Raw genomic sequence first — 25,748 nt, 5'->3', positions numbered from 1 at the left:
TGATGCATCAGGAACATTTTGAGTTTCAATCTCAACCACTTAGAGTTAGCAACAGAAAAATATATTTTTGGACTGGGATTCAGTCTTGTAGGCAGACCAGGCACACACATTAACACGGACTCCTGACCCCTTTTTTTTTTTCTTTTGGGAAAGCCACAGTGAAAAACTATTTAGCTCACAGGCCAGTAATATTTTTCATTCAAATTAGTCTGTGTTTGTACAATTCCTTCATATTATTTACATGTAACATTTGGAAAAAAGTAAGTAGTATTATGTAGTGATCTTTATACAGTATACATAAATAATTTCCATAAAACCGGATAAATATTGTTATCCTTATTAACATTTTAATTTCGAATTTATGTAGTATGAACAACATTTAACGTATGGACACATTTCATAACTCTCGATTTTGTTGGGATTGAATGTGACCCATTTCTTTTCAGGCAATTATCGAGACAGCACATCCTGTGCCCGGGTCCTTTTGTAATAACAACATGGCAGCCTTCTGCAGGGGAAGACACCGGTGGAAAAGAGCTAATTGCTTGCATGTTTTGACAAGAAATCTGACAGGTAACAATTTATCGTTCACATATTTTTGTGTAAATACGGGAAACAGAATTTGGACGGGTTAATAGTTGGACGTGTTTCCGTTCTTCTTACAGGTAACTTTAAGAACCAAACCAGCAGCCCTGCTGGTCAACTCAAGTCAACTCTTGTGAATCTGCTAGTTGTTAATAGGTTGTTAATTACTGTAACTGTCATTCTCCTGCTGTCCTCAGCCATCCATCCAGTCTCCATTCCATTTTAATGGAGGTCAACTACGTCTTGATCGACTCACGTATTATGCTTATCGGTCATACATTACCCAGCTGGAGTCTTAAGAACCACGGAATGGTATATTAAGATATAGCTGGATAATTGTCCTCATGTGTGGTGATAACCTCTACGCACAATTTAAAAATTATTTCACCAAATGTACATGTACATGGTCATTGGATACGTCATGAATACATTGGGTAAAATTGGCCCGGCAGACTAACAAACAGCCCGGCGTCAAATAAAAATATGTACAGTTCGCGCTGCTTGCTACAGCCCTCCATGTTCTGGAGAAATAATATGACGGGCATAACACTAAAACTTGTTCTTTAAGATTAGAGAAACGTGAGTATCAATAAGGAGTGTTGTGTTGTATAATTTTACTCAAGTAGAGAGTGTTTTTATGTATATATGCGTGTGTGTGTATGTTACATCAGTTCTACTGTGTCCACTATTGATAATCCAAATGTTCACACAGGGAAGTATGACTATGACCTGGTGGTTATTGGTGGTGGTTCAGGAGGCCTTGCTTGTTCCAAAGAAGGTGAGATCTTTTTGAAGTGCTTTGCACAGTGATTTCCCTCTATTAACACACTGACATCATATCGTTATGCATATCTACAGCGGCACAGGCTGGACAGAAAGTTGCGGTTTTAGATTATGTGGAGCCATCTGTTACAGGTAAAATACATTTGTCCATTTGAGCTGGTTCATTCTAAGAAAAACAAACAAACAATTTGTTGCTTGAAGATTTTAAAGGCACCATTGTTAAATCCTCTTAACATGCAGGTACCAAATGGGGTCTTGGTGGAACATGTGTTAATGTTGGCTGCATTCCTAAGAAGCTCATGCATCAGGCTGCTCTACTTGGCACTGCAATCAAAGATGCTGGAAAGTATGGCTGGCAGATATCAGGGCCAGTCCGCCATGACTGGTAGGTCAATCAAAACTTGTCACTGAATTTATTTATGTAATTATTTTAATCATCTTTTTATTCGCTTATGGGAAAAGTAAACAAATGATTATGATCAGCTGATTATGATCAGCTAAACAGCACCATCTAGTGATGCAAGTGCAGTAGGACAAAAACACAAGTTGCGGTTGGAAAATGAATTCTTTAACAGCGGTGGGATTGATGCCATTACATAAAATATTAATTGGGTAAAATTATAGTTTGTCAAAATATAATCTGAATATATGGTGTCTGGGCATTATTATGTCTTTGAGCCATTACAGTCAAAGTACCTACTGGTGAACACATTCACGACATGAACCATTTTTCCCCCTCTGTACTGTCAGTGTGGCCAGGAACACAGTGGGCTGCTCCGTTTAGAGTATGACCTCTGCTGTGTTTTCCAGGGTCACCATGGCAGAGGCTGTGCAAAACCACGTCAGGTCTCTAAACTGGGGTCACAGAGTTCAGCTGCAGGACAAGTAAGTGACATCAGCTGTGCTCGCTTTATTCAGGCTTAATTCTTTAAATTATATTTCATATAATGGCTGATTTGATGGCAGGAATTAGTGGACTACTCCTCCCTTTTGATTTGAGGGTTTGTTTTAGCTGTCAATTGTGTCCCATTACAGTCTAAATGTTGACATCCTGCCCAGAGTAAATGTGTCTATTCCTGATCTGAAGATTGAATTAGGCTTTTAGATCAACGCCTGTACATTGTGTTACTATAGCAGTATGTACTTTAATTACTATAGCAGCCTCCTGCATTTTGCATGTTCATAATTTTCCTTCAGAAAAAGAGAATGTTCATAAAACAATATATATTTATGTTCAGGTCAAGGGATGAACTATATGGACTTTTTCATCTGATACCAATAATCACCAGCTTAATAAGATAACTGATGATTTCATATTTTTGTAAGAAATACAAATCCTGTAGTTTATGCACACCTGAGGGTAAGAAAGGCTAAGATGGAGTGAGCAAAGATGAATGATTTAATATTTGAGAGCTCTAATAAGATTAATAAGAAAACTCCTTTTCTCTCTGATCCTTTGGGGAACATGTATTGCAAATTGCAATCATAATGTCTGTGTAGCTGCTGCCTTTTTAAAGTCAAGCAGTTTGGCTTTGCATTTCTCTATTCATCCACTGTAATTTCATTATCAATCGATAGGCAATATTATATATTTCCTGCAATATAATGCATCCTTCTTCGTTCTTTTTTTCTTTAACTTTTGCTCCTCTTTGTCATGAAATTTTACTGGAGCCAGCACAGTATGATAATTAAAAATGTGGTTAAAAAAAGAAAAGTGCAGAGAGGTGAAATGAATATCCCATTTTTAATCTGCAAAAATTAAGTTTTCCTTAAAAGCAATAAAGTTTTATTGCTGTGAGTAATACTGAATAATTAGCATGTGAAAATTTAAATAGCATTTGTGGGTTATGAGATATGAGTGATCAAGATTATATTTGCTTTGTACAAGTTAGAATTTTTCACACTCATGGATGAATTCATGAAGATATTTTTTAAACAAATACAATTTTAAATCTAAATTGAAATTCACACTTTAAAGTAAATGGAGTCGATTGAAATTACGTGCCTCTACGTGGCAACAGCACGGCTGATTTTATGTTGCATTTAGACACGGTCAGTGAAAAGAAAGAAAAAAAAAAGTTAAAAACCAAATTCATGCTGCCTCTTGTCTCTCATCCTCATCTCCAGGAGACTAGAAATGGTTTTGGTTTGCTTCTTAAAGTGGAACCAAGGGTGACTGTCTGTTAAAATGGAAACAAAGCAAACAAGTGACAAAATGTAAAATGCTCATAGTAAGTTGCATAACAACCCTGTAGTGTAATCCACATGTCCACTGTTGATACACTCCACATAGATATCGCTCAACATCTGTTCTTCCTCCCCTGTCCTGTAAAGAAGGAGACACGCAGATCATAACAGTCATCTGCTGTGCAGCCTGGCCCATTCTCTTCTCTGTGCAACTAACTCATACTCATCATTTTGTTGATGTTTTTTTGGGACAACTTTACAAATGTTTCCTTGGATTTGTGCAGATTAAAAGGATGAAATGTAGAGAATACACAGTGACAATCAGCAGAAAACACATGTGACGGATGACGACAGTGGTTACAGCACAACAGTTACTGTGTGTGTGTGATGTGCACTGCTGCAGCAAGCTTACGCACCTCCAGGAGCAACCAGCTGTTCATCTTCTGTCTTACAGGAAGGTGAAGTATCTGAACATGAAAGGAAGCCTGGCGGATGAACACACTGTTAAAGGACTAACGAAAGCAGGGAAAGAGGTGGGCTGCTAGTTCACAAGTAGACATTTTAGAATGATTGAGAATACAATAAAAAACTGTCTGAATGACATCCTGTTGTATGTTTGCTTACAGTTCTAATGTGTACTTGTTTTCAATCCATTGGTTTCTTAAGTTCGATTTTATGATCACTTTCAATTTTTAATAGTTTTTTCTTTAATCATAATATAAAATTAGCAATTAAATATGTTTTCTGCATTTCTTTCTACTCCCCAGTTATCAAAGTGAAGCACAACATCTAAATTCATCCATGGAATCCTAATTTATAAGGACACATCTGTGTAGTGTTGTTACTTGTTTCAGTAATTTCAAAATGTTTCTATCATCGCCTAAATCAGAATACTGTCGAGACTGCTTGCTTTCATTTGACATTTCTTTGAACAAATATGAACAAAGGCTTTTACTCCACGTTTTGCTCCTCTCTCATATAGACCATTCTCACTGCCCAGAACATTGTGATCGCCACAGGGGGACGGCCCAAGTATCCCACAAACGTACGCAACATGTTTGGCTTTTTCTCCGTGTATTGTTTGGTTGACTGGTTACAAGGTAGACAAACAATTGAGAAAGAAACACTCTGTGGCAACAGAGGAGTGAAAAAACCCCGAAGTGATGTAGTCATGTGGTGTGGAGTTATTACAGTATGGCACACGTACAAGTTTTGAGACATGAAAGAGAGCAGGTTTTAGAGACCAAACTGTTTGTTGTGTTTAACATCACTGATAGACCTGTTGGTAGTTCACAGCTTTAACTTGTTCCAGATCCCTGGAGCAGTGGAGCACGGCATCACCAGCGACGACATCTTCTGGCTGAAAAAGTCGCCCGGGAAAACGTGAGAGCACCTTCCACCTACGTATTATACACACCTTATATTAAATCATGTGTATTATATTTATTATCATGCAGCTATTTACCTGTCAGTGTCCTCTACATCTGATGATAATCTGTGATGACGGTTTGCATCAAAGACCAAAGACCCTTTTCTATTTCTGTGTCCCAGTGCACAAAGCAAAGTCCCTAAACACATGGTTGGATGAGTTTGGTGTGGAAGAACTTGACTGGCCCACACAGAGACCTGACCTCAACCCCATCAAACACCTTTGGGATGAACTGAGATTGTGAGCCAAGCTTTTTGGTCCAACATCAGTGCTTGACCTCACAAGTGCTCTACTGCACAAGTGGGCAAAAATTCCCACAGAAACACAAAAATCTTGAGGAAAGGCTTCCTCAAGATTTTGGAAGCTGTTATAGCTGCAAAGCTGTCTGTGTATTTAGAATGCAATGTCTTTAAAGTCCCCATTGGTGTAATCGTCAAGTCCCAATACTTTTGTCCATGTAGTGTATTTTATAACCAATTTAGTTCTAAAATAATAATATCAGCCTCAAAGGAAGGCATTTTAGTGCATGTAGGATTGCTGGCTTTGTTCTCTATACAGTGAGCTGCAAGGGAAACAGAACCTCTAACCTGTGCAGTATTGAGGCCTTGCTCTAACTCATGTGCTGTCTCACGTGCTGACACCACACGTCCCACCGTCACACACTGGAATCATTCATCAGTGACACGCAGTTTGTTTTTCTCCCTTCCTGTCAGCCTGTCTTCGCCTCATGATTCAGATTAACGGCGTGCATCCTGACCTTTACAGAACAAGTTCTTTAATTCAGCCATTTAGCCCCTGTCATCACCTGGTTAATTGGTCTTTCCCTGATGTTTCCTCTTGGTTCAATGTGCAGACAGTGGCTAGCGGTTGTGGTGTAACTGAGTTTTGGTTGTTGTTAGCTCCACGGTGACAGATAAGCGGAAATAATGATTCCGATATTTAAGCTTCACATGTATCTAGGGGGTCTGCACCTGGGGCGTGGAGGTTTTAATTGTTTCTAATTACATTCGTCTTTCTGTTTTGCCTTATTATTAGTGCTTGTGTATTTCTGGCAATAGGTATGCAGCACATAATGTAGTGTTTTGGTGAGGTTTTTTTTTTTTTTACCTAGTTACGGACTGTCGGGTACTCTATAATTTTAATTTCAGAATGTGTGGTATTTCAATGCAGTTTATGCGTAGTAATATGTATGTAAGTCAGATTTTTGACCACTTGATGGCAATACAAAATCATTTGTGGTCAGCAAATCAACGTGAATGCACATCCTTAAACAGGTAACACTGTGGCATTTGACAAAATACCTTTTGTATAAACAGTGTAGAATTATCCACTCAGGGACACTTGAGCTCAGGAAGTTCTTTGATGTATGAGTGTGACTGTTAGTGGGGTACTCTTCCCCCCTGCAGGCTGTTAAGGGGTAAGTTAAGGGTTAGCATTAGCTTTAGCATCCTCTGTAACAGCACTGAACCACACACACTCGAGCTGGAGATGTTGTTGTCCTGCTGAGCTGTAAGCTGTGCAGGTGATGTCCGAGAGGCTGTCTCTGCCAGCAGAGCTGATGTGGGAAGGGGCCCCGGGCGAGTGATGTGTGTCTAATGGGTCTTAGAGCACAAACACACCTGAGTGACAGATTTGGCCGCCGGGGAGCAAAGCCCAGAGCGGCCTGCCATCATCCTGCTATCAAGAGAAAGCACAGCGCACGTGCCAGCAGGCTTGTGATACTGGTCTAGGAATGGGCCACAACTTGAATGAGTTGAGGTGGTATGAGGGTTTGTTTTTTTGGGACTAAGTCAGGGTTGTGTTGTATAGTCGAAGACCACACTTCCCGGATATATCTTTCAGCAGTTTATTGCAAAGCACCACAGATGGCTCCAGTATAACTTCTCTGTATTTGTAGAGAAACAAAACATTCACAGCATCTCTTTTTCATACAAGCAGTCTGCACCTGTATAATAACATGAACAGTGTAACAGAATGGTCTCAGCAGTACACTTCCACTCATATACAGTAGCTCTCCTCTAAATGACAGATCAGTGTATCAAAATAAATAGAAATTTGTGCAGATTAAATAGAAATTCTTGGGTACTTGGGGAGTAAAGGTTAAAGCTTGTAAAACAAAACAGTCAGTAAAGTTCCTGTTAAAACACATAACATTCTCCTGTATAGAGAAGCATATGAATCACACATGTTACGATATGTACCTTCATAAAAATGAACTGAAAACTCAGGAAGCCAAGGATTTGTAATGCCATGCTAATTTACAGCAGTATCACAGTCCAAATGTCCATGAAAATCTTAGTTTGGCTCATCCACTTCATGTATTTGTGGGCTCAGTAAAAGCGCCTGAGCTTCCTCTGACCAGTTTGATAGTGTTTCTGTTTGTTGTATGGCTCCTTGTTCACTCTTCCAGTGGGAGTCCAGCGTTGCGTGAGATTGAACTTGACAGCCTCTCGTTCTGTCACGTTTATTTTGAATACCTTCATTAAATACATTTGGAGTTTTGCTTGCATTATTTCTGTGGTATCTTCTTTAATCTAACATTTGGCACTTTGTTTAAGACATGCATAGAAAACAAAGTGGGGAACAAGAAATGGAACAACATTGCTACATTTTTGTGCAGCTGTTAACAGGAAGAAACTGTATGCTGAGCAGGCTTTCTTATGCTTCAGAATCAAATAGCTAAGGCAAGATGGTCAGAGGAGATTCCCCTTAAGCCACCTATGCAGTGTATGCATTGATTCCTCTTTGATAATACAAGTCTGTGTGGTACATACTGTTTATATAATAGTTTCCTGTGTTTCAAAAGCTCTACACATGCTGTATTTGCACACGGAAGCTGGAAGAACTTTATTTTTTGTTCAATATATTTATTGTTTTTCATTTTTTTTATCCACAAAATAGATACAAAGCAAAACAGACACACAGACGGAAAAGCAAACATTAAGGAGAATGACAAATGACACCCAAAAAACACTATGTATATAGTTCATTATTATATCAATCTGCCATGCATAAGCTACATTTCTTCGTCAAAAAGTACAGAGTTGGTTACATAACTGTCCCAGTAGTGTGTAAAGCATCACTGTGTTTTTTGGAACACCTGAACTAGCTGTCTTTTAGTAGCCTTCGTCCAGATTTCCACAGTGATTCAGCTATTGACTAACAGTTGGTCCTTGAGATTTCATCTATTGTGGTGTGGTGTGCTGCACAGATTGTGCTGTGATACTGGGTTATATAAACAAACCTGACTTGGCTTAGTACAATATTTTACCCATAGGACACAAAGACTGACGGATGAAAATTTTCACTCTGTCCTTGTTTCTGTTTCTTGCCTGCTTGTCACCTTTGTTGAAAGGGCTCAGACAGGTCCCAAAGGAGCATCTTTTAGTCGAAAACAGTTTCTCGGTGATGAAAGTGTAGAATCAAGCTAAAGCTCTTTGCCTAATCTTCTTTGAGCCACTTCACAATACGTGCTAAGAGCAGCTGTGCATTACACAGACATAGAGAAAACGGGCACAGGGGCTTTTTAGCAGTTATTGTTAGCATGGACGAGTGCAGGATATGCCGCAGGCAGCCCGAGCTGTCAGGTGGAGTAGACCTGAGGGATGGAAGTCTGGGCTGGAGAGGTAAAAACAAGGGAGAGAAGGGCCTCATGCATGCGGGTGACAGCCATCACTCAGCTGGCTGATGTGTGGACTTGAGCCCAGAACATGGCGCACCCCATCTACAGGGATTAGTTTAAACACTGGCAATTAGCCCTCCTCAATGCCACTGATCTTAGGGCTGGATTAGAACTGTAATTCACCTGGACCACACACGCACACACACACACATGCATACACAGCCCTGTCCCTGTTTTCTGCATTTTCTTCACACCTCGTCACTTCCCTCTGAGCTTGTGAAGTTCTGTAATTCATCACCTCTCTAATTCTAGGACGAAGTTAACATTTTCAACTTTAGCCTTGCTTTATTTTTTTTGGCCAAAGTGTACTGCACAAATGGCGAAATGTATTTTTATTGTGTTGTTAGTTCGTCTAAGAACTTCTCCGTTTTGTGTTTTACAGGCTTGTGGTTGGAGCCAGTTGTATCCTTTCTCTGCCAGACAGCTTATAAATACAACTACCATATGTCCACTGCTTATCAGTAGAGAAATATCATTAACTTACTATTAAAATAAGATTGGCACCAGACCAGTTTCAAAAGTATTAACTCTTCACGTTTGTTTTAAACTCAGAGTACTGTATCTGCAGTTCTACACAGAGACCCTTAAGATGAGTCCTCAGTCCGAGACAGATTAGGTAGCAGTTATTTAGTAATACAGGACCCAAAAGCTCCCATTTTTATTCTTGTTGTTCGAGAGTGTCAGTCTTTATGTGTTATAGACACACATTGTATAAGTACTATAGTCCTCAACCTGTTGTTGCTAAGATGTGGCTCTGGAGTGTGCAGGCTTCCTCACTGGCATTGGCTTGGACACTACAGTGATGGTTCGCAGCATCGCCCTCCGGGGGTTTGACCAGGTATTGTTCCATGAGCTGCAGTCCAAATATTGTGCACAACATGATAGTGATTTTTGTTGTGGTTGAAGATGGATATTCTCTTTTGGTTTGTTCAGCAAATGGCAGGTCTAGTGACAGACTACATGGAGGCATATGGGACCAAGTTTGCATGGCAATGTGTCCCAAAGAGAGTGGACAAACTCTCCTCAGGAGCTCTGCAGGTGACCTGGACAGACACCAACACAGGCAATGAACACAAGGACACCTACGACTCTGTGTTATGGGCGGTTGGTGAGTCTGTGTGCATGGGTTGGAAAAAATGTGATAATGAAGAATGGAATATTTAAGTAATATGCTTTCTCACCCCCTCCATGTGGAGGTCAGAGGGGTCAGGCTAAAATAGAGAAGAACATCCCTGGAGTGGTAGAGACTCAGCATGTTGCTTAAGCACATTAGAGAAGAAAAGAAGCCTTGGCTTTAGACTCGCGACTTGGAAATGAGTGCTCAACATTGTAATGTTCCTGACTTGTTTTAAGCAAAAGTGTTAGAACTCGAACGTTTAACCTGGATCAATAAAAAACAAACAAGACAGTGTCAGGAGGTCTTTTGCCATACACCTTGAATATTGTGTTGTGTTATTGTATAATAACACACAATGTTAATATGCTTAAGACTTCCAACTTTGTGGCAACAGTTTGGGGAAGGTCCTTTTCTATTCCAGCATGACTGTGTCCCAGTGCACAAAGCAAAGTCCATAAAGACATGGCTGGATGAGTTTGGTGTGGAAGAACTTGACTGGCCCACACAGAGACCAGACCTCAACCCCATCCAACACCTTTAGGATGAACTGGAACAGAGATTGTGAGCCAGGCCTTTTGGTCCAACATCAGTGTCTGACCTCACAAACGCTTTTCTGGATGAATGGGCAAAATTAATAATATCTCCCTCCGATTAGCCAGCTGATGTGCCCTTGAGCAAGGCACTTTACCCCCAATTTGCTCTCCGGACGCCTGACAGTGGCAGCCCACTGCTCCTGTGTTTTTCACTGCATGTTGCGTGTGTGTGTGTGTTTCAATCAGTGATGGGTTAAATACAGATAAGTAATTTCCCAGTTTGGGATTAATAAAGTAAATAAAATCAAATTCTAATTTACGTGTAATACACCAGCTATTTCATTTCTCATGTATCTCCCTGAAATAAACCACTGGTATGACCGTTCTCTCTTCCACCATTAATATCACTGTCGTCCTCAATAGAGTGCAGTGTCAGCAGATAGCAGAGGAATCAAGGTTGAAAACAAAGTAATAAAGCCTGAGTGATGGGAATGGCCAGGAGAAGTGTTAATCACCCGCCGCTGGCTCTCTGGATCTATGGATGGAGAAGGGCAGGACGGGGCAGGATGCTCCCAGGCACAGGGTCACAGCGTTCCCCTCTTTGTTCTCCCTCTCTGGGCCTTCCTGCCCGTGCCAGCCCTGCGGAAACCAGTGCCACATCTGTCACTGCCAGCCCCGACTGCGGCCCTCTTGCCTGCCATTACCACCAGCCCTCCTTGTCCTCTCTCATCTGTCTGTACCTTCTATCATTTTCCTTCTCCCATTCCACTAGCAGTATTAGCAACAATGGAGGGAACATCCGTGAAGCGCTGTTGGTTTATTTGTGTTGAGTGGTTTCAAAGACAAGGTGATGCTTTTGAGTATCTAACTGCCAGGCTTTTTCAGTGCTTACTTCACCACACTGTACTTGAATGATGCGGCAGGAAAGTGTGTGTGTGTGTGTATGGTGGTTGGGGGGGGTCCTCTCTTGCTGTATGCGTGTGACAGCGACAAGGATGTGCGTGACCCTGCAGCTGAGATGACGCTCACTCTTTCCTCCTGTGACTGAATTCCCACACCGTCCCCACGTAAGGCGGCTGGTGAGAATGACATTTGCACTGACAGCATGTATCAGTGGGTATTCTGATATGCATGAGATGCTGCTTCCCTTGGTTTCCTATATTCAGCAAGAGTTCTCACCCAAACTTAGTCGAGCACTTAATATTTTGGGACTACACAAAACCACAGTCCACCAAACTGTAAAATATTTTAGCGTGTTTTTAGCCCCTTTCCCATTACATATTACATTAAATGCAGCTAAGTATTTGTTAGTTTTTGTTGTTTGAGTTCGTTGAATGGCACCACTGGCCTGATCTCCATGAATTTAACTTCCATCAACTTTTGTAAAAACAGTGTGGCATATTAAAAGGGTTTCCTGAATCGTAACACCAGCGGCAGTACCCTTGTGTTAGTGCTACTAGCTAAAACCTTGGAAGCCCCAGCAATATCCCTGACAGCTTTTGTTCCCATACAGTTTAGTGAGAAACAGTAAGAACGTGGCCTCTGCTCTTTGATGTGAGCATGCAGGAGTTATGAGTACAAGGCCACTTCCTTTTTCTGTGACCTTACACTAGGGGCCAGGCAGGGTCCCAGGCCTCTGTGGAGTTATTAAAGGCCAGAGGGGACCGGAGGACAGTATCACCAGTGTCTGCCACATCCTTCTGCACGGCTCTGCCTCCCTCCACCTTTCCCCTGCTCCTTCCTGGCCTCATGGCCGCTCCCCTGTCCAGGTGTGCCTACAGAAACACACCAGGAAACAGAACATTTCCACACTTCCTGTCTGCATGTGGACAGTGGACACATCAGTCTTCCTTCAGTTCTCATTAAAAAACATTTCCTATTTTTCTGGGGTTTTTTTGTTTTTAAACCCTATTTGCCAATCTCAGTTACTGATGACATCTTCTGTGTCTCTGTGTCTGTTTTAGTGTGTGGGTTTGCAATTGTGCAGTTGGAAAATCACTTGTGATAGAATGTAGTCTCATATTATTCTTGTTTTTAAGGTAGAACCTGGTTACTGTGAGTCACTGAATATCTTCCCCAATGGACTGCAGCAATATATAGGCATTCACTCAAAATATATCCAAAAATATATAGAGCAATTCAGTATTCTTGTGACTTTTAGTTTTAGCATCTTTGTAGTCATGGTATAGCATGTGCAGACAACAAGAAAGATTTCTTATTTTGTTTTGCCCTGTTGTTTCCACCAGTGTATGGCTCAATGCCCACTGTATGAGTCTGTTCTTAAAGCTCTGAGGCGATCTTGCTGAGTCTTCAACTGCTAGTTTATCTTAAATCTTTTTAAAGTCCTTGTAAATATGGTTTTAAATCTTTCAGTATTTCACTGTAATGTTAAATAATCATTTACTAAATAGGTTTCAGTGAGTTAATGTTTGGAAACAAAAACAAAACAACTTTTTTCATTTATGGCTGTGATTTGATTTGACTTGATAGACACTGCTGACAACAAACACATGACTGTCATCACATTTTGATTCAAATGTGGCTGAATTCTGACAGGTGCAGAGATGTGCATGACATCACCTATTTCCAACCCATCCTCACCTATTTTGAAGAAGTCAGAAAGTCGTGGAAAATAAGGCACAAACGCAGAAATCTCTCCTATGAAATAACCACACGACTCTAACTCGTTCCCAGTAGAGTGCTGATCTTGAAAATAAGTTTTCAAGGCATTTAAACTCTGTTTACAATGTTTGTCTTCCTGGTGACTGAGAGAACTCTTATTCAGATAAGTAGATTGTGTGAAGTTGTGATAAATTTTAAGCGAGCGGAAATCAGGAGTTACAAGTGACTGGTGACTTTCTTGGTTGAGCTTTGGGTTGAGGCGGCACCTCATTTGTGGACACAGCATGAGAGAGTGATGATACTAAAACGCACCAGTCAGTCTATAGGGTAAATTTAGTTTATTTTTATTATTATTATTATAATTAAATAAATATTATTTTTATGGGGGCTTCATTTTCATTGACATCTTTTGTTATGCACAGGCAATGCAAGTGTTTTCCACTGATAATTAGCTCTTTATCGATTTGCATCTTAAAACCTTTTTTGGCCTGAGATACAACACATAATCAATTTTTGGCATCCTGTATGATCTATACCCCCAAGATAAACAGTCCCCTTTGTCTTTGTTCATTTGCTTCATCAGATAAGTGTCCAGCTCTCATTTCAACTTGTAGAGGGTTGTTGTGGCTAATTAGCCTAGCAGTCTAGAGGCTTCCTCTTAATGTCACAACAGGCTTTGTTCAGATTGGCCTATCTGTTGGACCACAGTGTCTCAGCTCCAGCGGATTCCCTTATCAGCCAGCCCACTGTTGTTGTGTCCTTGCTATACAATGGAGCTGTGCTCGCTGCTACAGTACAGCAGTGACTGGAGCAACAGACAGGAAGGCCAGATATGTAAAGAGAAAGTCAATACCTACCAGTCAGATCTTGCTGATATGAATTTTGTTGATATTCTTGCAGTAATTGATGTTGAAATTCAAAGCTTTCAAAGCAGAAAATGTAAAATATTGAAATGTTTCAGCTGAATAAATGTATTCTTATCTGGAGGGTAAAGCCTCAACAGGATGTTAACCCTTATGGAACTCCACTGAAACTCAGGAACGAAACAAAACACTTTATTTTTACCCTCCACAATATAACATAGCTGAAATCATATTTATTGATTGATGATGACACATACAATGCTGTAATCTTGAAGTCTTTATGACAGTTTCACCCACCACTGAGGTTGTGTATCTGATATGTATCACAATACTGTATCACAGTACAATATATTGAGATACTGTAAGCAATAGTAATATATTGTGTCTGTATATATATATATATATATGTGTACACACACACACATATTTATATATACAATATATTATATATTGTTTCTGTTGTTGTTTATGACAGCAATATGTGCATACTTCTTGCTGTCTGAGTTGACATTACATTGGAGTGGGAGAATTAAACAGCAGAAGAAAGATTTCAACACTGCTGTCTAGCTGTTGGGAGTTAACACACAATATGAAATGATCCACCGATAGATGGCGTTTGCATTTAAACTATTCTTAAAGAAAATTGACACTGGTTCTGCAAATCAAAGCAGTCTCACAAAACACAATGTCGTGTTACTTTAGTGCATAAATATTTTTTTACACCCCTGTCCACTATATATTTTCAACCTATGATCATTGATGCATTCTTGCTTTTAAATGCAGAATTGAGAATTATAGAATGGTCCTCTGTGCTCTCCATCACCTTCAACCACCCATGCTGTAGAGCTCTAGACAGGTCCCTATAGTAGCCCCCCTGCTCTGAGAAGAGGGCGAGGACGTTGTTGTTCGGCTCCAGTCAGGAAAAAGAGTCTCGCGGGTTTGTTATTTTTGCTGTCCGATAGCATCTACATGGGTAGCTCAGGGCTGAGTGTTTATTATGCTACCCAGGCAGGCTGTGAGGAGCTATGGAGAGAAGCGGGGTGCGAGTGGTCCGTGCACCATCACCATAGAGACTCAGTGTCGACAGCATCAGTCAGACGTCCCCCAGGAAGTGTCAAAAATCACACCTTGGGGTGTCCAGGGGGCGGGGGGAGATGATGGGATACTGATTCCCAGCTGCTCATCAGTTTCTCCTTTTGGGCTCCCACTCTCACTTGGCCAGATGTTATAGTTTTCTCATTTAAGACTTGTAAATTATGAGTAGACTTTATTTTTATTTTAATTCCAACATGGGTAATAGATATGAGCTAGTTATTGTTAAATAGTGAAAGTTCCCCTCCACACATGTATTTAGGTATACATTAAAAGACACTTGTGTGTCTGACATGGTTTTTGCAATAAAGTAGAATTGCCTCGTCAAAATCCTCAAGATGACACAATCAGCACAAAGTCACATGACACCCATCAGCTTCAGGTGATTTTGTGCTGATCAGCAAATGTATGCATGCTAAAGGGCTAAGATAAGATAGTGACCGTGTTGAATATTATTCCTGCCAAGCATCAGCATGTTAGTATTGTCACTGTGACTGTGTTAGCATGCTGATTGTAACATGTAGTTCAAAGTCACCACTGGCACAAGTACAAGTACTGTACCAAGTACTGCCAGCATGACTGAATGTAGAATTAACTGCTATTCAGAACTGATTGCAGTTGATCTATTTTCACCAATAGTTAATTTGTTCTCAGAGTTTTATCATCAGTGTGCAAAAAGTCTTATCGTGAAAGACAGTCTGATATTGTTTAGTAATTCCTGAAGTTAGAAGAGAGGTCACCACAAAGTTCATCACCTATTGTCCTTCATGAAGGTGAATCGGTATTGAACTGTATTGGTTCCTTTCTCTTAGTGCTCCAGCTGAATGCCACTGTATTTGTTAGGAACAGTGCACACATAAACATAACACATAACACATATCCTCCAGTTTCTCGATAACTTTCATAACTCTTACACAGGGTTTACTGGGTTGGATGAGCAGTGGGGGCCTTCAAACCTCATGCAATGTGTGTTATGAATACCATACAGAGAGCCTCTATCTCTCCCGACATGTAAGTCAGTCATGTAATGTAATTCACCTTGCAGTGTTTCCTTCTGTTGAACTCAGGCCGAGCCCCTGAAACCAAAGCCCTGGGCCTGGACAAGCTTGGTGTGCAACTTAACAAAGAGACGGGGAAAATACTTGTGGGCGCCGATGAATCCACGTCGGTGCCAAACATCTATGCTTTCGGAGACGTTGGGGAGGTAAGCGATGTGAAAAGACAACACTCAGCAAAAACAGCCCAGATAACATAGATGTCACAGATGGAAAAGCAATACGTAATGATTGGTCTTAATTTGAATTCAGCTAATAAAGATTCGAGGTATGTCAGGATGCCAAGTCCTGGATAAAGTCAAGATATAAAAAATGTTACTTTTGTTAACATTAGCTTTACTTTTACTTTACTTCAGTTTTTTGAGGTCCCATAAACCCTCCCCTGCTGTATGTGTAAAAAGCATAATAATGATTGTAAAGACAACAATTTTTTTTCTTCACTCTAAATGTGTTCTTTTCTTTTCTTCTGGCTGTATTCAAACTCAGTGAGTTGAAGATTATCGACCTTTCCCTTTGCTCTAAACTGAGCACATTTGACAAAGTAAAGAACTGTCATTTATTTGTGCTCATACAAGATGTGTTATCAACCAGAAAGTACTTGGCAGAAGACGTTATGTATGAAGTGCAACTAATCTGCAAGGCTAACAAGTGAGCCATGTTAATACTAGTTCTATCTGCTGCATGTAACGTCAGTGTTGTTTTTTTTTCACCACGACCAGCTGTGTGTTTTCTTCCTGCCTCCCAGGCGTCAAGGCATGCACACGCACGCACGCACACACACACACACACACACACACACACACACACACTCTTTCTGATTGACAGTTCACTTTGATGAGTCGCACTCCACCCCGATCTGTCTGTCAGCTTTTTTTTTTTTTTTTTTTTTTTTTTAAAAGGCAGGAGGGTTGATATCTCAGTTTGTTATCCTCTGAAATGTGTGCCAAGAAATGCATTATAATGACGAATGACAGTTACTGGAATACCAGAGCACACATTCACATGCATGCAGAGGTGCAGGTGATGTTTTGGACAACAGGATATGCGGTGGTAATTTAACAGGTTGTAGTCATGCCTCTAGAATTGCCCTGCAGCCCTACTGTTTCCTGCACCATTCAGTTGTATACGTGTGTGTGCATGTGTGTATCCAAGACTATGTGTTTGTCTATTTTGGCAGACATCCAGAACAATAAAGGCAAAACAAAGAGGCAGAGATTTTTCCTTTTAAAGTGAACTTGATGGTTTAAATGTCAAGCTCTCAAGTGAGTCACAGACTCATGATCCACCTTGTCTGTGTGTTTGTATTTACACTGACTGCTTTAACATCAGACTTCTGCCACAGACAAGACTCACTGTGTTTGAGAGACAGAAATACTGAAGTAAATTGAATTGTCTCTCGTTTTAGGGTCGTCCTGAATTGACTCCAACAGCAATTAAAGCGGGAAAGCTACTCGCCCGCAGAATGGCTGGTCACAGCACTGAGCTCATGAAATACGACAGTGTAAGACACACTCACACACATACACACACACACACACGCTTTCCCTTCATCTTTCCACAGCTTGTACATGTTTGGCTTGTTGAACCCATTGTTTTATACTTAATTTGAGGCTAATTATAATGCTCACTGCTGTTTTGTGGTTGGAGTCTTATTGTACCTCGGGCTTGTCTTCAGGATGAGTTGTGACATAAACATATAGCAGTTTTGACTCTTCATCATCCCGTGTATAACTTAAATTCAACTCTTCTGTAGATGTCAGTGGAGTTTTTATTATATTGATGAGCAGGCTACCTTTATATTCACATGGGTTCATAGGAATTTCTGAGATTGACATAATGATATTTGTTTAATTTTGTTTGATGTCAGAGAAATAGGTTTGAAATTTCTTTATTTCTGTATTTTCTTCATGGTGTTGAAATATAAAGTAAAAGTAATCATTACTTCGTAGTACATGCTAACTATTGGCTCATCAGCTGATTATTTTCTCAATTTATTGAATAATTGTTTTGTTAATAAAATTTAATAAATTTGAATTTAATTTTAGTCCAAAACCCACTCTGAGAAACTTTAACTAAAGAATGATTTGGAATTTTTTCTTGAAGCTACTGAAAGGAAGGTTTAATTATCATAATTTTGCAGAATTTTCTGTCAAATAACTGTGTGCACATGTTGTGAGATCATTTCTGCTTTTTCAGGACATTTTGGCAGGTCTTTAGTAATTCAAAAGATGTTTTGAAGGTCAAAACTTGGTTTAAAGGTTTAGGATCGAATTAAAAATGATGGTCCTCATAATTATAGATCAACATGTCCTTGTGTGTGTGTGTGTGTGTGTGTGTGTCAGGTGCCCACCACAGTGTTCACTCCCCTCGAGTACGGCTGTGTGGGTCTCTCTGAGGAGGAGGCCGAGAAGAAGCATGGAAAAGATGGAATAGAGGTGAGATAGATGTGGTGGCCGTGTGACTACAATACAGCTGTAAGCAATGAGCTTAGTTTGGTTTATTGTCCTTCCTCTTTGTGTCTGCAACAACTGTCAGACAAATACAACAACAACTAAAAAGACATTAAAATGAAGGACAGAAACTACAACACCACCAGCAAAAAAAGGGTTAAGTATAACAAAAAGTGAGTGACACACACCTCACATCACAAGGATTTGTTTAACAGAGCTGTGCTGTAAGGTATAAAGCATCTCTGGGCACAGGAAGTCTGCAGGGCTTGTACCCTGTACCTCTGTCCTGATGGTAACCACTCACATATACTACACGCAGGACGTGATATGTCACTGAGAGCCCAACAGGAAGTCTTTCCAGAATGAATCAGAAGAATTTGTTCTCTTTTGAATGAAAGCCCTTCACATGTCCACATTTCAAGTTGAAATACAATAGAAAATCGGGAGATTAGGGAGGTTAGTTTCTCCATACTAGTGTATATATATATATGTATGTATGTATGTATAAGAAGAATACCGATTTGCTCCTAATTTGCAAATTTTTACCACTATGGAGAAAATAAAGTGATAAAAAAAAAAAACGTAAAAAAAACCCCTTTTAATTACAGACATTAAATAACGTACATTAGGCATTAGTGAGACCTGAACCTGAACCCAGCAGTGTTAGTGGCCTGACTCAAGTGCCCACAATGTTGTGAAATGCTGAAAACGTAAATCATTTTCTGGCATATTGTATAATGAGGTTTGTTCTTTTCTGTTGTTGATATTATAAAGTAAACATCATTGTTTGGATGCTTTCATTTTGAAATAGAAAACGATATGAAATCATTTTCTGTGTACAAGAGTACTTTGCACTAAGTCGTCTGTGAAAGTTCTAAAGTCACTGTAAAATAAAACAACTAATCTCATCATATGTAGAACCTGCACAGTCTTTATTGTATAATAACACAGAACTGCTGCAGCATTGGCTCCATTTGGCTACTTTATTTTGTTATGAGTTTTGTTTCTTCACTAATAAATGAATGGCACACATGCAAAACACAAAGGTACACACTCAGTGTTAGCGGCTTGTTGCTGCCACCAACCTGCATAAACCCGATACAATGTTCCCTAACCCATGAGCAAACATTGACACACGCACACAATGCAGCAGCGAGCAACTCTGTATTTTACATGCTTGCGTACGTGAGCGGTGTGCCAGATGCTAGCCAACACCTGCACGAGCCCGCTGATAAACGGTTTAGTCGGCGAGGTGGGGCTCCTTGCTCTGAGTGACAGGCGAGCAGGAGGCCTGATTGAGGTGTGTATGGGGTGATGACAGGCGTGCTCAGATCTGAGGAGTAGCTGCAGCACCGGCCCCCAACAGCTGCACGGCCCTCACAACTTGTATTGGCACGTTCGCCCGTGGAATAAAACACACTGCACACATTTCCAGTGGAGAGTTTGAAATCAGTCGCTATCAAGAGCAAGCATAGATATCTTTATTCAGATTTTATACAGTGAGTTTGAATCAGTGCTCATAAGGTGCTGCACTTGCATTATTAGTGAGATATTGTCTGGCCAAAATTAAACAAATTCGGTATGAAAGTTGGAGGCCATGACCTGATACGTATTATTGTAGTATTGATATCGTAAAAGAAAATGTATCTGTAACATCAATGGGCTTTTAATATGTAAAACTAATTCCCTCATTAGTTGTGCTTTATTATCTGTGAAACATTTTTTTAACGATCCTTGTGCTCATTTAGTTGCTATTTTTTTAATAAAAGTCAATATATCACTTTACAAAATATATGCAAGCAGAAAACATCATCACTATGGAAACTCCCTCACAGTTTTTGTCTACACACTTTGAATACCATCTCTCCTGTTCACATGATTTGTCTTGTGTTAACGTCTGTGTAGGTCTACCATGCATTCTACAAACCCCTAGAATTCACTGTCGCAGAGCGAGATGCCAGCCAGTGTTACCTGAAGGTAGGGTTACAAGTGTGCATTTAATATACTGTGTAATTGTTTTTTTTTCTGCAATGTGTTTGTGTCAGAAATGCAATTTGTGTATGTCTGTAGTTGAGGAACTGGAGTAGCAGGACCTCCTGCAGCATGTTGGTGGGGGTTTAGCATGGTGCTCAACACATATTGTGAGCGGAAATGACTCATGACATAAAATAATCTCAATGGTCTGATCATTCAGTAATCCTCCTCACCGTTAATTTGCTAACTTGTGCTCTAGCCAGTCAGGTTTAGGATCCACTTGTCGTTCTCTACCAGTTGCAAAGATAAAAATAATCCTTAAAAACAACGGCTGGTTTCGCAGCTACAGGCAGAAACAGACAAAGAAGCCATGCGATGGGTACACTGCTACCACTAACAAATCCTTGACTCGAATTCAATTTTCTACCCCCTTAGGTGGTATGTGAGCGTGGTGGAGAGCAGAAGATCCTGGGTCTGCACTTCACTGGTCCAAACGCTGGAGAAGTCACACAGGGCTTTGCTTTGGGTTTCCAGTAAGTTAAATAAAATCTGGGTATTATTTAAGGTCGTAAAGTTGCATTTATGTCCTATGGAACAACAATCCAAACAACAATGATGTCGAGCTGATGTGTTATAACTCTCTCAAAGTCAGCAACATTTGCAGAATGGAATATTTTTGTAGGATTTGACTTTCCTTGACCTGACTTTCCTATGCAGTTTGTATTTGTTACAGCAAACCAAATATTAAAATTGTTGACACTAATGAACTATATACTTATGAGTTGTTTTTCTATGTATAACAACTGACTTACAATGACAGGACATTAAAGGATAATACTCCTATAGTTATCAGTCATGAGAGACTGTGAGTAAAAGCAACGTTAATGATCTCTGTGTGTGTCTCTATGTGTCTCAGGTGTGCCGCAACATATTCCCACCTGTTGCAGACAGTAGGCATCCACCCAACCTGTGCTGAGGAGGTGACCAAGGTCAACATCACAAAGCGCTCTGGCTTGGATGCTACAGTCACCGGTTGCTGAGGTTAAGCCCCTCGGTCTCTGAACACTACTGAGCACACAGGAAACAAGTTAGCCTGGGTTTGTGCTGCTCTTTCTCCTCATTCCTCTCCTTCTGTTTGGCCCCAAAATGGCCCCAGATTTCCTGTGCAACAGGATCTCATCATGAACCAGTTCTGCTGGTCATCCCTAGCTGCCCAAGTTAGTGTCACTGACACGTCATGTGATAACCAAGACTATGATTATCCCATGCACGGTGCAGGTTGTGAGTGTATGCTCTGAAAGCATGGGTCTACAGGTTAGTGAGAGCTCAGTGTTTTGTTGAAAACTTACGAGAACTGTAGACCAAGCCCTAACATTTTTCTGAATATATATTCTGCAAATATTGTTGTTTCTCCGGCTGTACTTCCTGTCCATTAGTCTTTTAGATGACACATACCATACACCCCCACAAACCCTCCCCATGACACTGATGGATAGCTCCTGGGCTGTCGTCACAGCGTCACCGCCCCATTTCCCATGGACACACACAAACAGTCGGCGGGCCGCCTGTCAGTCAGCCAGACCTGGGCAATGGGCACCTTCCCAGTGGGGCCCTAAACAAGCCATGGGACTACAAACATGTGGTGTCAAAAGCTGTGTGGATGCCATAGCCCAGGCCCAGGGCAACTCTACCCATTGACAACAGAGCTGGGAGAGCTCTGCTTTAACTGTACTCCTCAGTTTCACCCAAAGGTGGCACTGTTGCCCTCCAATAAACCCTTTTTTCTGAACCAAGAATGGAAGGCAGTTTAAACTACCCACTGGATAAAACATAAGCCTGAATACTTTCAGGTTGCACATTTAATCCCTTTAATCCCTATAAAAGATATGTGCTTTTGTAAGACGTCTGAAAGCAGACAGGCTCTGTTGGTGCCAAACTGATAAGGGTTATCTGTTGTTGGATGGCAGGTTAGGCCTAAACAGTCATCACCCTCAAAGATAAAGCGTGTTGTTTATATCAATAAAGCAGTAATAGACCCCCACAGTTTGCCAAAGTTCCCAAATGTTCAACCTGTTGGCTGTGCTGAACATCTTGGGTTTATTAAGTAGAAGAAGAGGGAGGAGGAGGAGGACTGTCAATAAAGAGGGTTGCTACAGAAATCGGGGGACCTATGAGGAGGCTGCTGGATATAGTTTATTTTTATTTGAAGTCTAATCTGCCTAGTCTGATTAATGATTTTGTTGAGGGGTGTGACAGTGTGCCAGGAGATGGGGAGCGGAAAAAGAAAGAGAGAGAGAGAGAGAGAGCGAGAGAGGTACCAGGTTTATTTGGACCTGGGCCAGAGGAGAGAGAGCTGAGTTTCAGCTCTGGTTAGGGAGGGAAGGGGGATTCCTGTGTGCTCTGTTCAGGGCCGAGGTGCTGACTGAAGGACCCTGACCTCCGCTCAGCAGGAACAGCTTGACTCTATCACTCGGAGCACAGATCGCTCGCATGCTGCAGCACTGCACGGCAGGGGCCGGGGGGGGGCACAGGGTGGATGGGCAGGGGACAGACACAGCCAACCAAGCAGCCAACCAACACAATACTGAGCATTAGCAGCGTGCTTGCCCAGGGTAATTGAGTCGGTGTTCCTGTGCTTAACAAGGCACTTCAGAGACCTCAGGGTGGGCCCAAGGCAACGTGAGGGAAGTTATTGAGGCCATAAGTGTAACTGTAATGTCTGTTTGCTTTTTACCTTCTGCTTCCCTCGAGCTTTTTTTCCCTTTACTCTTTCATAGTATACACGGTAAGGCTGTTCACACGCACAAAATCAGATATTAGTTAGGATGAAATTTTCTTTAATGACCTGTCTGTCTAATTTGAATGATAATTGAATTAATCTGTCACTCAAGGGCCCAAGACCTGATCAGTTAGACTCAGCTGTGCCTCACAGGGGGTTGGGGTTCAACTTTCAGGTCAGCCAGCTCATGATGACTTGCACTAAAACCCAAAACTGGGGAGTGCAGGCCTGATGTCACCTGGCTGCCAACTTTAGTAGTTGTAAATAGAGAAGAGTAATTTTCCAGTAAAAGCTTTGTTATACATAATTTATATGTAAAGTAATGCATTGGAATGCACAGTGTCACCATTAAAATAATGATGCCTACTGATTGAGTACTGTGTTCTACATAAATAACTGCAGGATCGCTAGCATCTGTGTTCATGTGCGTGAATGTGTAAATGTACACATGAGCATACAGTACATGTGTGTGCAAGGAGTTTCGTTTCACTGGACTGTGCTCATTTTGTAAAAACAAAACATATACAGAGAGAAGGAGAAGGCTGAGTTACAGAAACAAAATGTAAGTGTAATGCAGCAAAAAGAGAAACTACAGCCAGCAACCAGGTTAGCATAGTTTAGCATTAAAACTATGAATTTGGAAACGGCTCATTGTCCACATTTCCATTCCTTTCCGAGCCAAGTTATCAGTTTGATGTTTACCATTTAAAATGTAGATAAAAAAGGATGTGATAATTTGCTGGTCAGTTTAGACATATATTCCTTTGTCAAACAGTAAATGATTTACCTCACTAACTTCACTGATTTTTGTAAAATATCTGTTTGTTCTGAATTTGAAGCCAGCAACACATTTCAAATTTGGACAGGGGCAACAAAAGACTTTTTTGCCGCTCAAAAAACACCTGTTCAGAACATTGCACAGGGAAACAAGTTCCTAACAGGTGAAGAAATCTTTGCATGTAAGGATGGAAAAATAAAAAAACCAGCAACACTGAATGCCTGTGATCTTCAGTCCTTCAGGCAGCACAGCAATAAACACTAACATGGTTGTATAAGAGATACTGCTAACATGAAACACTGTGGAAAACCACTGAAGGGAACACAACTCATTGCTGAATCTCAGCACTCTGCCATGCAATGTAAAAACCAAATGACTTTTCTGGTCCTGGGCTCATCTGAGATGGACTGACGCAAAGTGGAAAAGCGCGCTGTCATCGGAGGAGTCCACATTTCAGATTGTTTTGGGAAATCACTGACTTTGCGTGGTCTGGGCTGAACAGGAAAAGAACCATCCAGATTATTACCAGGGGAAAGTTCAAAAGCCAGCATCAGTGATGATATGAGGTTTGTTAGTGCCCATGGCATGGGTAACTTGCACATGTGTGAAGGCACCGTTATTGCTGAAAGGTACATACAGGTTCATACAGGTTTTGGAGCAACATATGCTGCCATTCAGACAATGTCTTTCAGGCATGTCCCTGCTTAGACAATGCCAAACCAAATTCTGCACATGTTACTACAGCGTGGCTTCATAGTCAAAGAGTGCAGGTACTAGACTGGCCTGCATTCAGTCAAGACCCCTCTCTTTTTCAAAACCTCACCATTAGTCTCCTCAGTTCCCAAACTTGCTATTAAAAGAAAAGGTGATGGAACACAATGGTAAACATGCCCCTGTCCCACATTTTTATAATGGATGCAGGCATTGAGTTCAGAATGGGTGTGTATTCACAAAGAACAATAAAGTTTGAGCATAAATCATAAATATCTTGTCTTTGTATTGCATTCAATTGAATATAGATTCCAACTATTTTGGAATCATGATTGTGCATTTTCACACCATTATAAAGGCATCCAAAAACAAATCCAGAGAACCAATATTGGTGTGAATATAAATATGCACCTCTGTGGATCTGCACAGGTTTATCTTAAAATATGCCACATGGCTCAGTCTTAATATTAAGCAGTGTCACAAGGGGTGATCACACTTTGACCCGGAGTCGTTTCTGCTGACAGGCAGCTCTGCTATGCAGCCCTGTCACTCAACCCTCTGCACCAACAATGGCAGAAATTCCAGTGTGTTTGTTTGGTTAAGGACAGAGCTCTCTGAAACCCCTGAACCTCCTCAGGATCCGCAGCAGCCTCACTCACCCTGAGAATGAAGCCAGTGTCAGTCCTAACCCAGACAACAGGAGTAGAGTTCACCCGCCATCTCAAGAATAGTCCGTCCTATTTAGCAATTGTGTCTCCCCTGTCTCTCCACAATGGAGCAAACAAGCTAAATCCACCTTGAAATGCACTTAGTAGAACATGTCAACATGTCAGTGTGCGCTCGGTTCTACACATTGTCTTAATCCGGCCCATTAAATGCTGACAGTTGTCTGTGAGTCAGACATTCACAAGGCCTTTGTGACTTCAGGTCTTGAGCTCTAGCAGCCAAGCTAGAAGAGCAGATCCCTCAGACACACGTTAAAACACACATGCTGGGTATACAGCCCCACAGCCAGAGCAAAAGCCTCAGGAGGAGGAGAAACCAATACATACCTTGTGTAAACATATGTGAAAAAATGACGCTAGGAACAGAAAAGGCTCAATCTTGG

The 25,748-nt window shown here is 40.9% G+C and overlaps 1 protein-coding gene across 1 annotated transcript; it reads left to right on the top strand.

Annotated features, from left to right (window-relative positions):
- The first annotated feature begins 431 nt into the window (after positions 1–431).
- txnrd2.2 (thioredoxin reductase 2, tandem duplicate 2) lies at positions 432–23,517 on the top strand. The gene is made up of 17 exons (XM_046385729.1): positions 432–573; positions 1,298–1,363; positions 1,444–1,500; positions 1,609–1,753; positions 2,179–2,253; positions 4,010–4,088; positions 4,538–4,600; positions 4,868–4,938; positions 9,049–9,068; positions 9,413–9,504; positions 9,600–9,774; positions 15,961–16,097; positions 17,354–17,449; positions 18,291–18,383; positions 20,304–20,375; positions 20,808–20,905; positions 21,289–23,517. Exons 1-17 carry the CDS (start codon positions 498–500, stop codon positions 21,410–21,412), a joined length of 1,539 nt encoding a protein of 512 aa, XP_046241685.1. The 5' UTR covers positions 432–497; the 3' UTR covers positions 21,413–23,517.
- Positions 23,518–25,748: the final 2,231 nt, after the last annotated feature.

This window comes from Scatophagus argus, chromosome 4 (genome assembly GCF_020382885.2).
Source record: "Scatophagus argus isolate fScaArg1 chromosome 4, fScaArg1.pri, whole genome shotgun sequence".
NCBI lineage: Eukaryota > Metazoa > Chordata > Actinopteri > Scatophagidae > Scatophagus > Scatophagus argus.
This window is presented reverse-complemented; position numbering and strand designations above follow the sequence as displayed.

Bases quoted from the DNA above. Each gene is read 5' to 3' on its own strand.
- txnrd2.2 (XM_046385729.1), top strand. From the start codon at position 498: ATGGCAGCCTTCTGCAGGGGAAGACACCGGTGGAAAAGAGCTAATTGC. The intron at 9,775-15,960 runs GTGAGTCTGTGT...TGTTGAACTCAG, and splicing joins CTCTGTGTTATGGGCGGTTG to GCCGAGCCCCTGAAACCAAA. The intron at 18,384-20,303 runs GTGAGATAGATG...ACGTCTGTGTAG, and splicing joins ATGGAAAAGATGGAATAGAG to GTCTACCATGCATTCTACAA.